This window comes from Falco rusticolus, chromosome 2 (assembly GCF_015220075.1).
Source record: "Falco rusticolus isolate bFalRus1 chromosome 2, bFalRus1.pri, whole genome shotgun sequence".
NCBI lineage: Eukaryota > Metazoa > Chordata > Aves > Falconiformes > Falconidae > Falco > Falco rusticolus.
In genome coordinates, this window is record NC_051188.1 from 90,026,022 (window position 1) to 90,046,429 (window position 20,408).

The window sequence follows — 20,408 nt, forward strand, 5'->3', positions numbered from 1 at the left end:
GGCTTTTTACTTTAGAGAAGTCTTATTTCAAGTGAGCTAACTGCTCCTTTGTTGACTTACATTTTCAATTGTATTGCATTGTTTGCATTACACTAAAACAGTTTGGACTATAATAGGAAAAAAAAAATTCTTTTGGGAGCCTCAGGGAAGTTATATCTGTGCTCATGAGGTTTCTCAAAAAGCAAAACATTTAAAAAAGCATATTAAGTAGTGACAGCTTAAAGAAAAAAGTCTGACATTATACAGTGAAATATCTCAGTCAAGAAGTAAGACATACATGCTTCTGTTAAACATTGACTTTGCTTTTGAAACAAATAAGCTGTTCCAGGAAGCGTGTTAATTTGACAAGCTTCTAGGAATGCAATAAAAGTATATTTTGAACTATATTGAGATTTTCATTCTTCAAATACTTTGTTACTATGTCTTTTGGGTCTCTGTACACAAGACATAATATTTATGCAGTGTGTGACGATGTACCTAGTCCTAACTTGCCGGGCATTGAATCTATCATCTAAAATGCACTTATGCCTCATTATTTACTTTCTAAATCACCTGCTGCATGTATTTAGCAGATGAATCTGCAAGTCATGGGGCTATGCATGCCAGTCGTTATTCAAATGAATGGTACTCTGCAAAATAATGGTAGGTCTATTTTTCCCTTTAAAATCTACTCAGATTGACATTTTCTGATATTAGTGATAAAATCTAGGTTTACTCCTTTGTCCCCACAATTTAATACAGTTTAGGTGTGATAGCTTATGGGTGTTAGGTATGTGACAGAGGTAGATTCTTCTCCTGTTTACACATCGCTAAGACTATCTGTGAAATCACTTGTCACTGCCATGAAAATTTGTTGAAGGAAACAGTGTTGAGCTGGTATTTCTTAGGCATATTTGCAGAATGATGGGATTATAAAATGTGAGCAATGGCCTACCTTTTCTAAATGAATGACATGTGGAAGAAGTAACTGGGTATTCCAGAGCTGGTTTGTAATATAACTGTTGTAATATAAATTGAAATAAAATTGTGTATAAGACCTTGTTACAAAAATGTAGTGCCTCTTTCATTGCCTTCTAATACTTTTGTGTAAATATAAACTTTCACAAGGAGGAATGTAAAGTCACTTATTTGACTTCAGCTTTGCTTTAATGTGGCCTCAACCACCTGGAAGGCAGGACCTTAGACTGTAACAGCAAAATCCTGCATTCTGGGCAAAAGACAGGTTTTTAAGCCCTGTTGTGAACTCTACCATGGTTCAAGTGCAGTAGTCTTCTTAAACCTCGAAATATTTGATAACAGCCATGCTCAGCCTTTCTGAAGAATGGGCCAAGGGGTCTCCTTGGAACAAGCCAATTGCTATAATTATCTCTGTCAGTCTTGACCTAATACAAGTGCATGTGCTTGTTGCATATGCCTAGTTGGGTGTCCATCTTGTCGTGGATCTTTGGGAAGGAGGTGACTATGAATAGTCTGCAAGCTGCTAGAGCAAGTCATCAGCTATATCAGCTGCTTAATGATGACAGCAGTTTTGGGAAAGAGGGCAGCAGGGAGTGAGTCACAGGCTTAATGAAGTGGTCTGTGTGGTCATCTTCCCCTTTGAGATACTTGAAATGAAAACAGTGATTGATTGAACAAGTTAAAGTAAAGAGAAATCCTCTCTGAAACCACTACCCCAACCACTAGTTGTTATCTATGTCTTTGGCACTAATTTTGAAAATTCTTGATCTTCTAAAAGTTGCAAGTGGCCAGTACGGTATTGCCCATAATGACAATGCTGTTATCAGCACTAGTGTTGTGGGTCAGGTGGAGAACAGGTATGGCAGAGGAGTGATGAAGGGGAAAGTTCACCCTTAGGAAGATGCAGTGAAGAGGAGGCTGTACTTCTGGGAGTGGAAACATAAGACTGAGCCCTATGCACGAGTTGCTGGGGCAGGTCTCCTTCAGTAGCCTTCACTGGAGATGGTACCCAGCCAGCGTGAGCACAACTGTATAATAACGCTTCATTTCCCTCGTGCGCTATAGCACCTCCCCCCCTCCTCCTTATCTTCTCTTCCTCCATGTACCCTAAGGCTCAGCAGCTGGCTGCTATGGCCTTGCACAGTCAGAAGCCCTCCTTCCCGTGGGAATGGCTGTGCTGCATGGAGCACCACCACGCCGAGACCCCGAGGCAGCTGCTGCGCGACGTTGCTCCCAACCCAATAGCAATACAATTGCATTGGTGTGGCATTCACCTCCCCTAGTTCCTCTGAGGCGAGTTCTTCGTAATTATCTCTCCGTAATTATTTCCTTCTCTGGTGTGGCAGTAGGGAGGCACACGCTGCCCCAAACACCACAGGAGGAGTTACGCGTTCCCTTCTGCCACCGTATGCCTGGCACTTGTGGAAAGTCCAGAGCAACAGTGAGAGGGAGGGAGGGCAGGAAAGGACCCAAAGGTGTGTTCCTTCAACACCTCCTGCCTGACACTTGAGCCCTGGTTTGATGATGGTCAAGTGTCACAGGGGACTAAGTTACAGGGTGAATCAAGCTCTATATTTAGGAAGAACAACTGGAAGCTATGACAGGAATGCCCTTTTACACTTCGCTTCTCAGCTGAGTCCCACTCCAGCCTGGAGCAGCTCTCAGTGCCGTCCAGGCTGAAAGCATTGGAGCTATTTCAGACACATTAAAAGGATCGCAGTCAATACCTCAGCTGGTGGAAGAAGGTACCTCTTTCAGCATCGAAAGGAGGTGCACATACTCACTTGACGGTTTGGAGCTTTTCTTATATAAGTAAATAAGTAAGCTAATCTTGAAGGGGTCAGTTAAAAACTTGAAAGACCCTTATGAAAACTGTTTAATGCAAGGTGACTACGATAGTTGTGGGTTTCTGCTTATTTTAATGTCTCATACAGCGTATCAGCATATTCAGAACAGATTGTTATAATTATCGCTTCGTAGTCTGTGGAGATCTTTAAAGATTTAATACAGAAAGTCAGTTAAATACCTAGTGACTCATAAGAAGTGTAACTGTATTAGCTCGAATGCTGTAGTACATAGGCATGCTGATTGTTTTCTATATGTTTGTTATAGTCAGTGAAATATTACGTGGGGATTTTGATGGTAAGAGGTGTTCTTTCACTGTAAGCTTAGCAGGTAACTGTAGGGGAGGCAACTGCATTACAGAAACCGTGATTGCATTTGCCTAGAGCATGTAGTAAGTTTCTGTGTGACAGGCTGGAAGCTGCAAATTAGGGGATTCTTGTCTTTCTTTGCACTAGCTGGGTCTCACAGTAGTGTAGTTCCTGTCAAAGCCTTTTAATAAGATAATACACTGCAGTTCTGTGTCCGAAATGCCCGTTGTGCTTGGTGCCGTGAGTGCAGCAGGGAGAAAGGGCAGCTTCCAGCTGGGGCAGGGGGAGGGCTTTTTCTCTTGTCCCTGTGCTACTGTACATCTCTTGTGCAGATTACAGCAGATGGCATTATGATATTGTATTTAAAGCAAATTGAATAAGCCAGCTTATTATCTTGCTGCAGCCCTGTCAGAAATTATTTTTAGCAGAGGGACAGAAGACAGGTCCTTTGTTTTACAAAGTTTCTTTTCAAAACACTCATTTATTTCACTGTAGTAGTCCTGTATTTCACAAGTAGTCCCATTCATGAGTACTTTCGTGCGAAGCAAGGGGATTTGCAGGGGAAGTCTGGCATAAAACAACTCCAAACTGGACTAATGTTGCCGTTGCTTTCTAAGTTTGGCTCAGCATGCGTCCCATAGAAGGGAAAAGGTAAGGTGTGGGGAGGCCAAAAAGGTGCTGGGGAGCACAGGCTGCGTGCGCCTGCCTTTCTCTGGCTGCACGCATATGAAATCCTGCTGTGGAAATGAGGGTGAAGAGGGATTTTTTTCAAGTTTGCAGAGCTGATTGGAATGCCAGAAGTAACTTAATATGAGTGCAGCACTCCTGACTGTCTCGCTGAGATGTGTGGCAAAAGAACCAAGGAATATGTAAAAATGATCTAATCACTTCAAGTAATAGATGTATCTGTAATCTGAGGCTTCTTTTCCTGTGGTTGATGGTCAGTGTTGCTCTGGAGGGAAACTCAGGGAAGGGAGGGAAGGGGAGAGAGCCAGAGAAGATTGTCTATTTTTACTCAGTAACGTGCTGTTGTCCTGATTTCCCTGGCAGTAATGAGGACAGCACGAACTGGTAGGAAAATCACCTCCTCCGAAAGCAGTCCTACACAATTGTATCATGCATCTGTCTTTAGGAACCAGTGTCTGATTGCAATCAATTTGAACGCAGACTTCTTGTGAACCCAGAGCACCTCACTGAGGAGCTCTATCGCTGCACTTGTTTTAAAGTTGAGATTCAGTGTAAATCCTTACCCATTTAGCTCTAGGTGGCCCAAGAAGTATATATCGGTGTTTTTGCAATGCACTGGCATGTGAGATGGAGAAGTACATCAGCATGAATTTCTTTGTGACAGTGGTTAGAAAGTAGATCCATTTTATGTTAATTTCCTGTGCTTTTGTTTCCATTTTTCGTTCTGATTAGAAAGAGGAGAAGATGATAAGAAAAATTAATTAAACTTTCCTGTATTATGAGTCCTATCTTTCCAATAAACTGGAGGATTGTTTTGTATTCATCTTTGGAATACAACCACTCATTCACAGCACAGTTATTTCTTGGCATAGTGAAGATTTTCAAAAAGGAAGGAGAGAGAGAGAGCTCGGTTAATCCTTTTGGCTTTTTGAAATCTGTGCAAATTTTGTCATCAACTTCAGTGGCTGAGATTTCACTCCCCAAAGTGAATTCTAAAGTTTTTAAAACTACCTCTGGTTTTAAGATTGTAAATATAAATATAAAACCACAATATAAAACTCACTGGAAGCCTGCTGGTTTAATTTTGCATGATGGTGGTGTGGGTTTTTTCTGATTTATTAATCAGTAGAATCAGTTTAAACCCAAAGCAGCCTATGAAGATGATGTCCTCCGAGTTAAGCCTGCGTTGGTTGGAAGCGCTCTTTACAGCTGAGAGTGCGATCAGAGGGAGACCTCTAACGGCAGGTCATTTTTACTGTAAGTTCTGCTCAGCATTCTACACAGATTTAAAGCTACATGAGAATATGCAAGCGCAAGTCTTCCACGAAGCTCCAGTGATACAATTTCAGGCTGATATTCCAAGCTGAAGCCAACCTACAACTCGTCTCTACTTTTCTTTGGTACCGCCTCCATGTGACCATTACACTCTTTGCAGTACCAAAACCTTTGACCCACTTTTGATTTCTCAGTATATTTCTACTATTCTCTTCTGCATCATTTATTACTTTTCTCAATATTTTCCTTCTCATTTCAGGTTACATTTAGTAGCAAAAATATGCTGTAGATTGATTGTGATCAATGAGTTCTCTGGTGAAATAATTTCTCATCTTTTAGTATTACTAAATTATTACTATTAGTAAAGTATTACTTTTTTTTGGTTTATAATGGTTAAATAACCAGGCTTTGATGAAGGTCTAGGCCAGTTAAAATCTTAATTCTCATTGAAAGAATAAAAGGCTGAGACAATGTTTCAATTAATCTGATAATAACATTTCTTGCCTTTTTTTTTTTTTTAACCTTTACAGAATCTTTTGATTTTGGTGTATTTCCTGTTGTTATTGTATATTAATACTGCATCAGTTCGTATTTCTCCACGTACATAAAACTAGAGGGAAAACTCTGTCCTTTTTAATTTTATTTCTAAAGAAAATTGATTAATCCAATGCTCTATAACTTTGAGGAGAAGCTACTTTGTGCCCTCGATTGTCAAAGAGGACTTTAGAGTTTGACCATCTTGATCATTTTCAGTCTATAGGCATTAAGGTTTTGCAAGGATTTGTGAGTCAGAAAATGGTTATGTCTGCATTTACCAATGTTTTATAGCAAGTTATGCTTTATTTGAAAGAAGGTTTAAACTGAGAGTTCTAATAATTTCCTCATATATACTGTGACAGAGATAATCACACATTGTTTATCCACAAATGCTTCCCTTAATTCTTACTCATTTTATAATGCCGTGAAGGTTTGAGAGATTCCTTATCTCTATTCATTGTTATTTTTAATGTGAAAGAGATAGCTCCATTTGTGGCTATGAAACATTGATTGGAGAAGCTCAGGTGTTCTGTCTCCTTCTGGTATTCAGAAGGAATAACTAAGCAACTCTGAAACTGAGATGGAAACAGGAGCTGGGCAGATGAAATGGATGCCTGTCAAGAGGCAGCATGGGCTAAGTTCTAGCTTATCTCACTTAGCTATCAGAATGTCAGAGCTGGTAACACTTTCCCATTTTGCTTGCAGGGATAAGCCTCTGTCTTAAAAATGTCAAAACAGCCAGCGTCACATGTCAAAGCCATTCAGGTAAGAGACAGTATTTACGTTTCTAATATAATAAAATAATAAATCTCAACCTCCAGTGCTTGGCAAACTGCACTTTTACTCAGACAAAACACCACAGAAGTGCTAACTGGAGATTATTCCTTGAAAGTGAAAAGCTTGGTAGACATGAAAGTACTGAAAAAGTTTGACCTGAAGAGTGTCTTATGATCTGGGCTGATAAAAAACTGGATCAGGTGGGATGGTTAATCTCTTGCTTGCATGGTCTTTCCAGTGTTAGGTTATGGCTGTTGGCGGATCAGCTAAGGAAAACACAGTGATACATCTTTATAACTGATCAGTATTATGAGTAAAACTAATTCTTGCAACTGTTAGATTTCCCACAGGGTTAATATAATGCTGAAAGAATTATAGGTTAAAAAGAAGGAATAGGTATTTTGAAAATTTTCACATGTGAATTCCTTCAGGAAAAAAACCCTACAACTTTGAATATTTGTTTAAGAAGCATTTTATTTAAAAACCAAATGAGAAAAATGTTGATGTTTTAATTTAAGAAATTCTTCTGTGTCACATACCTCCTCAAATGGTATATGCTTATAAGGATGAAATTGGTTGTTACATACTTGTAAAAGAAACAGCTGGAGAATTATCCCAACATCATAATAAAGTTGCATCACAAAGAATGTATTTAGCTCATGCTATCTTTGATTCTTGTGAAAAGGTCAGAATGCATCCTGAACTGCAGATTTTTTTCAGATATTTCATATATTTTTTTAAAGTGCACTTGCAATGGAATTTTACCATGAGTTTAGGTTCCCTTGGGATTATGTAAGAAACACAAAATGGAATTTCTGAAGTCTGAGCTGTCCTCTGTTTCCTCAGGAAAATTCTAGCTCAATGGATTGGAGTGTCAAGAAGATTAATTTCCCAGTGGCTAGACAGCATACTGAAGTTGCAAGACACTGAAAAATGCTAATTCTCTTTATCATCATCAACTCTACTGCAACAGGCATATAAACTACTGCACTTCAGTTGAAATTAGCAGAAGTTTGGTATTGATGTCACTCTGTTCAAATTTTCATCCCTTTTTTACAGTGACTATGGAAATGTTTGTATGATTAATGAAAAAAGGTAGATAATTTATAGGTCCAAATTATTGACATTTTACATTTAAGCTCCATAGACACAAACAAACATTTTTTAAGGAGTGAATTTGGTTTACTTTTTTCTGTAATGTAAAGAAGTAGTTATAGGCTCCTTTTTATTTTTATGACGAGTTTCCAACTTTTAGATGTAAAAAAAATCTTCCAATTTTTCCATTTTAAAAGTCCCGTAAGTTCAATATTTTAAGAAACTTTAATTTTTGCAAAGGTAATTTGATTCATGAGAAAAATTACAGCACAAACTTTAAATCTATTAAACTTTGTGTCAAAGGTTGCTCCAGCAGGGAGACTTGTGCTTGGACTGATACCTATTACACCTTGAGCACTCTAAGAATCATGACTCAAAATGAGCACTAGACACCGAAGTGTCTTTAGACAATGACATTACTTTTATACGTTGTGATTCATATATTATAATCCCTTGCTATTATGTGCTATAATAGTAGGACAGGCATCCCCTGGAGAATGTACATCATGCTGCAGCAATGGAAATTTAACGATACTTTACTAACTGAAGTATTTCATGGTACACTTTGTCAGAAATGGCTTCTTTCTGACTGTACAAGATGTATGTTAAAATCACTTGCCAACAGCCACTAAATACAGATGTGGGAGACTTAAAGGTAGCGACTGGTTCCCAAGAGTAGTTCAGGGTGATAGAGGACCAAAGTACTGTTAATTCCTGATAACATTCATTGCTGGCTTCCTCCTCTCAGCGTGTAAAAGACTGTGTACAGCTCTGGCTGAAAATTATTCTACCCACAAGTGCCACTCTTGGCTTTCCCCAGAGATAAAGGCGAAGGGTTTCCTATTATTATTATTTTTTCTGAATTTCATTCAGTTTTCTCTGTAGTTCCTTTATTATTTTTTTAAACTGAAATTGTTTATACTAAAGTGGCTTTACAGCTTATTCAGCCATCCTTCTGGAGAGCTAGGAATGGCTGTGATGCTGTGAAGAATTTATCCATAACAGTCCTCAACTCGTACATGGATGCATGAGTTGTACCCTAATTGGGATGCCCTGTCTCTATTAAACAGAAAAAATAACACAAAAAAATCTTTAAATACCAGTTAAATGGAGTCAAACTGCAATATATGTTGGATGCCATGCTTACAGTTATTTTTCCTTTGGTCTGTTCAGGAAGACCTTAGTAGAGTACATCAGTACGCATACTTACTCATTATGAAAACTGCAATGACATCCAAAACACAGTAGGCACTTTCCAAAACCAAAAGAAGATGCAAACCCAATAGTTTTAATAATTACTATGATTAAAAATAATAATTACACCTAGAAAGTCTGTGTAAAGTAATTATAGTCTGGGAGTTCAGGAGTTTGGAACAAAAACCCTCCTGTTTAACATTTTACTGGAGGGAGAGCAGGCAAGAAAGAGGTCAGTGAGACTCGTATCTCCACCCCAGCAGACAGGTGACAAGAGCCATGAAATGTATTTTTAATACAAGATAGCAAACTTGTGCTGATAGCAGCACAGCAGAGTCCTTGCAGAGCTACACTAGCTTATAGAATTTGGTCCACCCATTACACGGCTGCTTGTCTGCAGGAAGGGGCCAGCGGCGGATTAAGAGGGAGATTTACAGCTCAGGACTTTGGTACCGCTGGTCAGGAACTGTATGGAAATCAGTCATACTTTCCTTTCATAGTAGAAATAATTGAATGTGTGGTATGTGTTATCAGACCTAGACAACGTGAAGCTATGTCTTACAGGCTGCTCATTTTACCAAATTAATATTTCATGTCTGTGTACATCTTGTCCAAACTCTGATGTGAACATACTTATTGCAGATAAAATAGTACAAACTGCTTTTGTGTGACACAGATTACTGTGAAAATGCTCAAGTAGACCAAAGAGCAGTTTGTTTAATTAACAATCTGGCACTTAATGGTTCATTTTTGTTTCCTGAACCATTTTTAGTCACAGTTGGTCTGTCATTCACAGTAGGAAACACAAGGGCTGGGCATCAGGCTTGCCACACTGTGCTGTGCCCTGGGTGGCTGTGGGAGGCTGGTGTCTGCGAGGGGCAGGGATGCCTGAGTTTAAAATGAGCACCAAGAGGAGAGAGAACCCTTAATGTTTCAGATCTGCAAACCTGTATGACCACGCTAGCTGTAAAGTACAGAGAAGTTTCAAATTCCGAAAAAAGAAGCTGTCTGAAAGTACCGGAGCCTGGCGGGGAAGATGCTTAAAGTTAAAAATAGCAGAGCTGTTTTTTTCCACCCATAAATGAAATAACAGGTTAAGTACCGTGAGGCTGAAAATGCCCTGTCTCCTGGGAACTTAGGAGGTGTAGATGAAAGGTTTTTCACTATATCTAAACTAATGCTCAGTGAAAAACCTTTGTGAAATGAATGCCCGTTTGTCTATAAACTACATGGCCCTGTGGACATTTGCCAGCCCCACTGAAATGGCAACATCACCTTGGAAAAATAGCATAATGGGAAACAGATAGGTAGTATACAGGGAAAGGTGCTTATTTCTTGGCAAAAGGATTCTTAATTTGCTTGACGTTTGATGACAGCTGTCAGAACAGTTGTTACTGAAAACAGTGGGCTGTTTTCCTGTGGTTGCCCAGCCTGGGGCACAATCTGCAAGACCGCGATTTGAGCAGAAGAATGGGATTATTCATCTTCATTTAATGCAAATCAGTCAGATGGTAAACTACAATAACACAGCTCGCTGTTGGAAGGTTCTCTGCTTCCACTCCATAACATTACCGATTCACCTTCTGGTTTTACCAGTGGGAGTCATGATATTTTGATGACATTTCCTAGGAGCACCTTCTCTTCTGAGATCATGAGATAAGAACAGGCATAAATTGTGCATTTAGTTGATCATGCCATTTGACTTTTAAAATAATCCAGCCATCGGGAAATGGATACATTTTAGCTGTTCTTCCCTAAGCAACATTTTCTGCATTTCTTTTCTCAAAAATCTTTACTTTTAAGGTATCTATTATCAGCCCCACGTGTGTTATAGCTACTGGCTTTCTGCCACAGATAAAAAGTCAGATTGATGCAGTCATGTGGGTATAATTCTGAGGGGAGTTTGCTAAAGCCAGGGGCTAGTGGTCTGTTCGATGTTGGAGCCGGCCCAGCTTGCTCCGACCCGCAAGCCCCCACTGCAGACTGGGCTGGGGCTGCTGGGCAAAACCGAGATGGGGCTGGAAGGTCAAAAAGCCCTTCCTGCCTTTTCCCACAAATTCTCTTGGCAACCCAGGGGCAGATTTCCAGGACTAAGGCGACACATTTGCAGTTTGTAGCACCCGTGGGCAAATTTTGTCTGTAAGATCACATTTGAAACACTCATGGCTTGAGTTGGCTCAGGGCAGGCTTTCCTTCCTAACTGCCTGGGATTAAACGTGATGAGAACTGGTGTCACTGGGGGAAGGACAGCAGTCCGGTGGTGTGGGGGTCATGGTAGAGTTTGGGTGATTTACATTTAAATGCTGATGCTGGCACTCACCTTGTTTGACCTTGATCGAATCAAAGCAGACGCAGATGTCTAAAGACACTTCGGTGTCTAGTGCTCATTTGTTTAAAGTCCAGTGAAACCAGGGAGGCTAAAATGCAGAACTTCAAAAGCTTTCTAGGTAGCTTTGTTTTTTCACTTTCCATCTTTAAAATGGAGATGAAAGCACTTTTCTTTCCCACAGGAGTGCTGTGATGGATGATGCATACACTGAAGGCATAAGTGCTCAGAAACCACAATAATAATGTCTATACACTTGTTCTACCCCTTTTGAGTTTTGCCATTTACCAACTGTATGTTTATTTATCAGTCACTATTATATGCATCACAATTTCCTTCTCACAGGCTAATATTAACATCCCAATGGGAGCATTTCGACCTGGTGCAGGCCACCCTCATAAAAGAAAAGAACTTGCACCTGAAGAAGTGGAGGAGGTAAGAAAAAAAACAGGGGTTTGATTTTTTCCCCGGGAGAATCCCTGCCATTGATGGAAGAAAGCCTTTTAATCAATCTTACAGCACTGCGTACCACTGTGCATCACTTAGGTGCCACAGCTGAACATGCCCTGATCATTCATGGAAATAAATGGCCACCTACTAAGCACTTCTGTCCTGGTTTCAGCTGGGACAGAGTTAATTTCTTCTTAGTAGCTGGTACTGTGTTTTGGATTTGGCTGGCAACAATGTTGATATACTGATGTTTTTAGTTATTGCTAGGATATATATATACTAAGTCAAGGACCTTTCAGTTTCTCAGGCCCTGCCAGCGGGAGGGCTGGAGGGGCATGGGAGATTGCGAGGGGACGCCGCCAGGACAGGTGACCTGAACTGGCCAAAGGGACATTCCCTACCATGGGATGTTATGATGAGTATATAAACTGGGGGGGTTTGCTGGGAGCTGCTGCTCAGGGACTGGCTGGGCATCGGTCAGCGGGTGGCGAGCAACCGTATTGTGCATCACTTGAGAGAACTCTTCCCTTTGGATTTCATTCCTCTCCCCTTCTCCCTCCTATTCATTATAACTGTTGTTATTATTATTATTATTTTATTTCAATTATTAAGTTGTTCTTGCCTCAATCCTCAAGTTTTACTTTCCTTTATGATTCTCCTCCCCATGCCTCCAGGGCAGGGGGAGTAAGTGAGTGGCTGTGAGGTACTTTAGCTACTGGCTGGCATTAAACCATGACAACATCATATATGCATAGTTCTGTTTTTTGATGCCAGGGCACCTATAGGCATTTAAACTGTTTCAAATGTGCATCACTGCTTCAACAGCAGAATCTGTCAGGAAAGAGAGCCAGGATTTCACCAGCAGTATTTATCTAGATGAGAGCTGATGATGGGACACAGCAGGAAAAGTTATAGCAAGGCTTTGGAAGAATATGCTACTACCAGCTGCCCCATGGTGTGATTTATTGTTACAATGTTGGAACAGGTTTTCAAACCTGACACTTTTTGGAATATCTATTGACAAGGAAAAATTGAATGTGAAGACACTTGCAAATTAAAACCAGAAATTGTGAACCCATTTACCTGCATAGTAGTAAAAATACTCCATTTTAGATTGAATTCTGTGTTTTCATGCTTATATTTTACAGAGAGTTTTTAACACTGAGTTTTGAATAGAAGATTCAATTTATACTATAACCAACATTGGTCGCAAAGGTTGTGATTAAACCCAGATATCATATTTTTGGATTATAATAAAGCAACTTATTTACCATGAACTTTTATAATAAGTAAGAACTAAAACTAACGGTGGAGGAGAAGGTAGTGGTAGATACTCCAAACAAGAAAAAAACTCAAGTAAAGATGGATGCTTATGGCTTCCCGGCCTGTTGCCTTATTTTGGTTTTATAAATCCCAACTGAGATCTGGTCCTGCTGGGCCAGACCGCCAATGCTGCTCAGAGCCAAGGGCAGGAAGGTCTTGGCTCGACCCCATACTGCCGGTCTGCCTCTGGCAGGACTCGGCCGGGTGGACTTGCTGCCATGGGGCCGAAGCAAAGCTGCCATGGCTGGGGGGAGCCTTCCCCTCAGGCAGAGCAGAGCTGTGGTGGTCAGGAGGGAGCGGACAGCCACCTCGTTCCAGGCACGCGGTGGCACTGCTGGTGACTCAGCTCCAAACAAGAAGCAGCCAGATTAGTTTTGGACAAATCATCAGCTCCTTCTGCCCTGGGACAGGCACTTAAAATGGTCAACTTTAGTTGTGTGAGAGCTAATTCTTTCTTTTCTGTCTAAAGAAGATTTTTTTTTCCCTGAATTTCGACATACTTAATACAAATAGTGCTCTTTTTACAAAGAACTTTCCTGAACAAATCAAACCCAGGCTGACTTAACTCTTCTTAAGAAGATTTTGTAAAAAAACAAACCCAAGCATACAACGTGACCTTGAACAGATATTGTGGCTTCCTCCCCCTGGAAAGAAATCAAAGCCTATTCTCTCTGCAGTAATTAAACTGGTGAAGGAATGCATGTTATTAAGCAGAAACTAATACAGCATGTGTGAATTTGGTAGTGTTTGAGAAATAAAATAAATTACTAGTACTGATAATTAGATTTGGTTGCGTAATTGAATATTGCTTTGCTTCTCAGCTACGTGAATACTATATATGAGACAGATGTAATGGAATGAAAGTTCTTGGCCCGGGCTTTATAGCCAATATGCAACCAAACCTATGGGAGTAAAGATGCGGAAACAGATCTTGTAATAGGAATAGAATAAAAATGCTACCAGTGGACTTGTTTTTTCAGTTTTCTCGTCTTTTTAATACAGCTTGTGATTCTTCAGAGCAGCTTTGGACAAATACTTTTGTATTTGTAAAAAAAAAAAAACAACCCACAAAACTTTTGCTAGCGCTGCTTAGCATTTTTCACTATATTTTGAGACCTTGGCAAAGGAGATGAGGGAAATACAGGTGTTACTCAAAAGGATGGTGGAGTCAGATGGGAATGTGTATTTTTGAAGGTCAAAAAAGCGGACATGTTAACATGAAAAGAAATAGGGGGTGGAAATTTCAGAAAATAACTCTTCTTCAGTCAGAGCATTTCCATGCATGTATTTGTTAACTCTTGTCATATATCTAAGTCATCCTTCAGACTCTCTTCAATAAAACTGAAGGCCAAGGTCTGATCCCAGCTGTGCACTGCACACAGAGTGGGTGATATAGGGAGGGGTGCAGTCATAAATAGCACACACCTGAGATTAGAAGGGAAAGCTGACATCAATTTATGGTGCGCAGTCTCCAAAACATGGTCAAAGTTTGCACCATTCGTACTATGAGAGGAATGGTATTGTAGATGACTTGCAGTGGTACTTTTAACACCGAATCTGCTATGTACTGATAAGAACTAAGGGGTTGGGGGAATGGTAATTTTTCCTGATTGTTCAGATTAGCTAGCTGTGCAGGAAAACTGTTGAAGCAAACAATACAAGCTCATGGCATCTTTGACTACTAATTTTGTTTTGTGCATCGTTCCAAACACCTTCTGTATCATTTATTCTCCTGCTCTGCTTTACTACTGTTTTAGGATGTTAGATCATAAAGCTAGACATTAAACAGTATATATAGTAGCTGGGGTTGGATTGCTGGCAGGGATTTTAAATGACCAAAGAGAAACAATAGTATAATGCTATTAATTAGTATTACCAGGTATTAACAAATAGTGTATTACCTAAAAGGTGAGAAAAGATAATACAAGTTTACTAAACCAAGCAATACAATTTGATGTTTCATTTTTCTTATATACGGTGATCTCTACAAAGTTCTTAAAAAACAGATAGGAAGAAAACTGTCATTTTTCTAAAATTCCTTGTTTTTTGTTACTTGGCATTGCAAAAATCTTCTTCCTGATTAGCATGTAGTCCACTAGTCAACAGAAAAAAGAGGGGTTTACTGACCAATATTTGACAGATAACTTTAGAATTTTAAAAATAAAGTCAAATATTAAAAACTGATTGTTCACAATCAATACACCTTTCCTGAAAGGGTGGCTAAAAAAATCTAAATACTGAACTAACTCAGAAAAGCCTATCTGAAGAGGACATTCACAGAGTAAGTAAAAAAGAAGAAATAATTTCATTGTGAAATTATTTACAGTGTCCGCAAAATAGCTGTGAGGCACTACCTTAATTCAAACATAAAAAGACAGAAACCCTTCTGGTCTTGCAACTGAGGTTAAGAAAAATTAAACATCAACTCAAACTGAGCTTGGTTGGAGCTTTTGGGGTCCATAACCTATTATCATAGCTCTTCTCCAGACCTGCACAAGATGACTCGCAACTGTGAGACTCTGAAAGAAATTAGATGATTAAAGTGGTTCTTCTGCTTTTTCCCCCTAGAATACAAAGGAACTGGGAGTTTCTTTAAATGCTTCACCCAGTTGATTTTCTGCTAATGGTCTGGCACTGTAAATTCTTACTCAATTAGCAAAATATCCACATTCCTCGACACTGAGCACCTTCTAATTTTTTTTTCAGTATGTTTTTAGACATTTTATACAACAACCAACAAAATAACCTATCTCTTCCTGCCCTCCCACCCATTTCCATTAGGACTGCATTTAGCATAAAAGCATCCTTTCCTGTTTCTCAAATAACTGACCTATGCTCATGCTTGAGATATTGCTACTGCAGTAATAAGGTCACTGGTATCCTTTTGTGCAGAGTGTTCCTGCTTCGACAGAGGAGGAGAAAGACAAGAAACATCTCCCAGGGGCTAAGAAACTTCCAGGTCCTGCTGTCAACTTGTCAGAGATCCAGAACGTAAAGAGTGAGCTAAAATTTGTCCCAAAAGCTGAACAGTAGCTGGAACAAGCAGGTGAGTAAAAGAGAGGTGCTTTGCATGGCTTGAGGAGAAACAGGCAGATCCAGGAACCTCTTAGTGTCAAAAGATGCCTTTTTAATTACTTCAGGGGACCTGGAATTACACCCCATATTTCAAAGACAAAATATAAAAAGAAAATGTCATAATCCTTGGAATTCTGTTATTTCAAGCGTGGAGCATATAGGAGAGTGTATCTGATGATATGTGGCACCCATCAACAGACCTAACAATAAGTGTGTTCAGCTGTTAGGAATATTGAAGCCAGTTTACAAATACCAGCTTCTTGCTTTGCAAGCACAAGTTCCAGCTTTACAGAATATAGGACTCGTATTTTTACACTCTAACTACAAATAAATGTTTTACAATGCAAATAAATTTATTGCAGTGATGGACAAGTAGGTCAGTGTTTTTAAAAATCTCCTTTGGAACATTAGATATTTGATATAACTTTATTTCTGTAATTCAAAACTGACATGCTAATGGCTCCGTGTATGTGATAACAGAAATGTACCAATGCCACTTGTGGCACCCAGGGACTTGCTGTATATCTATGCGGGGCTCTGAAATATGGTATAGGACCTTGGAGAGATCTGTGCTTCTCTGGAGTGGCAGCTGGAGACCAGGCAGTGACCCTCAGGCACTGCAGACAATACCAGACACCTAAGGGTTGAGCCACTGGTCTATGACGAGCCCCACAACTCATACTTAATCTTGTTTTGCTCAGTGTCCAGATGGAGATCAGTGACAAGTGGTGTCCCCTGGGGGTCTGTACTGGGACCAGTACTGTATCTTCATCAATGACACAGACAGTGGGACCTCAGCAAGTTTGCAGACAACACCAAGCTGAGTGGTGCCGTTGACATGCCTGAGAAGGGATGCCATCCAGAGGGACCTGGACAAGCTCAAGAAGTGGGCCCATGTGAACCTCATGAGGTTCAACAAGGCCAAGTGCAATGTCCTGCACCTGGGCTGGGGCAACCCCTGGTATCACTACAGGCTGTGATGAAGGGGTTGAGAGTGTCACTGAAATTCGGAGTAAGAAAACTCCTTAACACCAAAGTAGTATTAAGAAGCAGGCATTCCTTTATTGCAGCGCTGGATGCACAGGGGATCATTCCATCTATTGTGCCTGCTGTATGTTACATTTAGGCAAGATTATGTAGACCATACGTATGTTTATGCATTAAATTTCTTGGAAGAGTCATACGTTCATTCATTTCCTAAGAATATGTGTTACTATGTTAATTAAGCATCGTGCATGCTCCTTACAGGTATTTAAGAAAACTTCTAGGGGTCTCAAACAATAGTCGACCCTCTAGTTACAGTTGACCGAGAATTGAACCTCAGTTACCTTTCCCTACATGGACTTAAACACAGTTCAATTTTTGGCAAGTTTGGTTTCAGATCCAGCTTCACAAGAAGATCTTTTGGTTTAGTTCCTTCTTGGCATTATTGATTAACCTTCCCTTAACAATATAATGTTGCACAACTACTGTTTGGTGGTAATTGTCCATTACACTGAAATGAACAGTACATGGTGACAAGAATAGCCCCTGTGGAGAAGGACTTGGGGGTACTGGTGGGTGATAAATCAGACCTGAGCCAGCAGTGTGTGCTTGCAGCCCCAAATGCCAACTGTATCCTAGGCTGCATCAGAAGCAGCGTGGCCAGCAAGCAGGTCAAGGGGGATGATTCTCCCCGTCTGCTCCACTCTGGTGAGACCCCACCTGGAGTGCTGTGTTCTGCTCTGGGGTCCTCAGCACAGGAATGACATGGACCTGTTAGAACAGGTCCAGAGGAGGCCAAAAACATGATCAGAGGGGTGGAACCCCTCTCCTGTGAGGAAAGGCTGAGGGAGTTGGGATGTTCAGCCTGGAGAAGAGAAGGCTCCAGAGAGACCTTATAGCAGCCTTTCAGTACCTAAAGGGGGCTTGTAAGAAAGATGGGGACAGACTTTTTAGTAGGGCCTATAGCAACAGGACAAGCAGTAAGTGTTTTAAATTAAAGGAAGGCAGATTCAGACTAGATGTAAGGAAGAAATTTTTTACGATGAGGGTGGTGAAACACCGGAGCAGGCTGCCCAGAGAGGTGGTAGATGCCCAGTCCCTGGAAACATTCGAGGTCAGGTTGGATGGGGCTCTGAGCAACCTGGTCTAGTTGAAGATGTCCCTGCTCATTGCAGGGGGTTTGGACTAGGTCCCTTCCAGCCCAAACCATTCTATAATTCTATGATTATTTTATTTCAAAGGAAATATTCAGCTCTTCAGTGTAGATTTCAGAATAATTTCCGTCTGATTTTAAACAAGGCCCATAAGTCTCTGTTTTTCTACATTCTGAGATTAATGATAATTTCTGTCCGTAAAGTTATCCTCTGATTTCTTTTGAAAAGTCTAGTCAGTAAAGCTGCATCAGGCAGTTACAGTGAAAATTCAGATCCACAGAGAAGTTTCAATCCAACCCCCCCCGCCCCCAGCTACAGTAAGAAAAAGATATTTGTGTCACATAGTAGTCACCTGAATCGCCAGTTTTACCTATTGACAGAATTCCTTTTTATCATGAAGAGAGGCAGAGGAGCTGAAGAGAAGAACGTCATCTGGAATTTACTCCACAGAAACATAAATGAAGAACAAAAGAAAACAGAAAGCAGTGCAAAAGGGTTCTGGGAATGCAGGAGTGCTATGGACCAGGAATCTCAAAAGAAATGGCATATAATCTGAATGAATTGCCCCAATACACACTGCAACATTAACTTATTTTTTATGTACAGCATAAATATGCCATTTAGAAGGAAAAAGTGTTTAGTTATTTCTTGCTTTTACCCTGCTGTGTCATAATGTTCCTGTTATTTTAAAGAAACAATGTAGTCTTTATCTTCAGAAAATTTGGGAAAAGGAAAATTAACATTTTGTAAAATGTAACATTGTAGTCATCACACTAAAGCAGTGCCCAGAGAAATATGAATTTTTAATATGAGGCTTGAAAGACGCTTTTCTCTGTAACAGATATTTAGACATACATTTAACCCCATATTTGTTCTCAGATGATGGCTATTTTCAACATTTAAATCACTTACAAAGAGTCTGACAGAAACATTAGGGTGTGCACAGAGGTTCATCCTAAATAAAATATTTCTACAGAAAGGTCACCAAAGTAAAGGTCATCTTGAAGGCTCTGAGGTCATTATGAAGTAATTTCTGTCTCAAACCTTCTTTTGATGTTGTATGGGTCATCAGGTTCTAACAATGACAGAGATTTCTAGATTTTGGATAGTAAAGTCACAGATCATATTCAAAAACTTAGTTTCTAGCGGGGTTGCAAGCATGCTACTCACTGGAGACTAGGAGTTTGGGTTTGGTTGCGGTGCAGAATTAATCATGTGCATAAATTCTAGATAAAATTGGGATGTAAATCAATTACTTTCCACACCCAGCAGTCTTGAAGGGTACTAAATCTAAGGATTGTTCCTACAGAGGACATTCATCAGTTCAGTTATATTAAGCATGACCTGCACCCTTGTCTAAAATGTGATATAGTCAGCGAATAGTTTTATGACTGACCATGCCAAGTCAGTGAAGATTATCTTTATTTGCAAGAAATCCATGCGTACCTCTTCCTGATAATTTGCTTCATCTCCAAGAAGGGGTTACTGATCATCCTTTGGAAGTAATGCTCTCTAAAGAATGGTAAACTGACTAGCCAATGGAATATGCCTGTGCATACTGATAAATGAGGGTGTTCTTTGGTTTTCACAGTTGAAATTAATTCTCTTTTTTTTTTTTTCATTTCATATCAATTCAGATATTCACTGCTGAGAAATTTCCCTTTGATAGTATTTATATTTCTTGTGGTACTGTAGGAAATACCCACTGAAACTGATAGAATAGCTCCAAATTCTCTGGATAATTTCCATTTCGCTGTGATCCTATAATATTATATAATAAAAATATTAAAAAGATATATAAATACATCAAAAATACCAAAGGTTTTATAACTACAACAGTTATTTCTAACACTTCTTCCTAGTATTGTCATTTATTCATCACATGGTTTCAGTAAATTGCAAGTCAACATGATCGATTCTGTTTTAATTTTGATCCATGTTTTCTTGCTCAGCTTTACAGAGTGCAACCTCATCAGCAAAAATAAGGAGCCTGCAAAACAGTGGGTTGGTTCGTTATTTACTAACTCATTCCTACATGATTTGCACTTCAGAGTAGCTTCTATTAAATATCTCTGGTCATGCTCTTTCACCAAATTACTAACCAGGAACAGACTTGCTAAGATCATAGTTGTGAGTCTAACAGTTTGTGGGAGGGATGTAATTAGCAAGATACCACGAAGCTGGATCCACTGAAGGTCATAAAGTGCTTAGTAGTTAAGATATTCCTGTAGTCATCCCCTGCTGCTGGTCCATCTTCTATAATTAACTAATTAGCATACTCTTCTTCATCATAAAGATATTTTTTCTTCCACAGACCTGTAGATGATGTGTTTTCTGCAGCTAGTTTTAATATACAATGTGAACTGTGATTTTTTTTTTGTTTTCTCCTTCTACAGTTCTTTTTTTGCTGCTCCCTTGGCA

At 39.8% G+C, this 20,408-nt stretch overlaps 1 protein-coding gene across 5 annotated transcripts in view; it reads left to right on the forward strand.

The window, feature by feature from the left end:
• The first annotated feature begins 2,625 nt into the window (after window positions 1-2,625).
• SMPX (small muscle protein X-linked) overlaps window positions 2,626-20,408 on the forward strand; it is a 44,393-nt gene continuing 26,610 nt past the window's right edge. Inside the window, exons 1-4 of one of the 5 annotated variants that reach the window (XM_037378538.1) lie at window positions 2,626-2,747; window positions 6,315-6,374; window positions 11,347-11,436; window positions 15,667-15,820. In XM_037378538.1, the coding sequence (XP_037234435.1) occupies window positions 6,336-6,374; window positions 11,347-11,436; window positions 15,667-15,807 (270 nt within the window). In that variant the 5' untranslated portion in view covers window positions 2,626-2,747; window positions 6,315-6,335 and the 3' untranslated portion in view covers window positions 15,808-15,820. Of the gene's footprint in view, window positions 2,778-3,537; window positions 3,762-6,314; window positions 6,375-11,346; window positions 11,437-15,666; window positions 15,821-20,408 lie in introns of those variants that run through there. The other 4 variants (XM_037378540.1, XM_037378539.1, XM_037378537.1 and 1 more) reach the window with 4 other exon arrangements.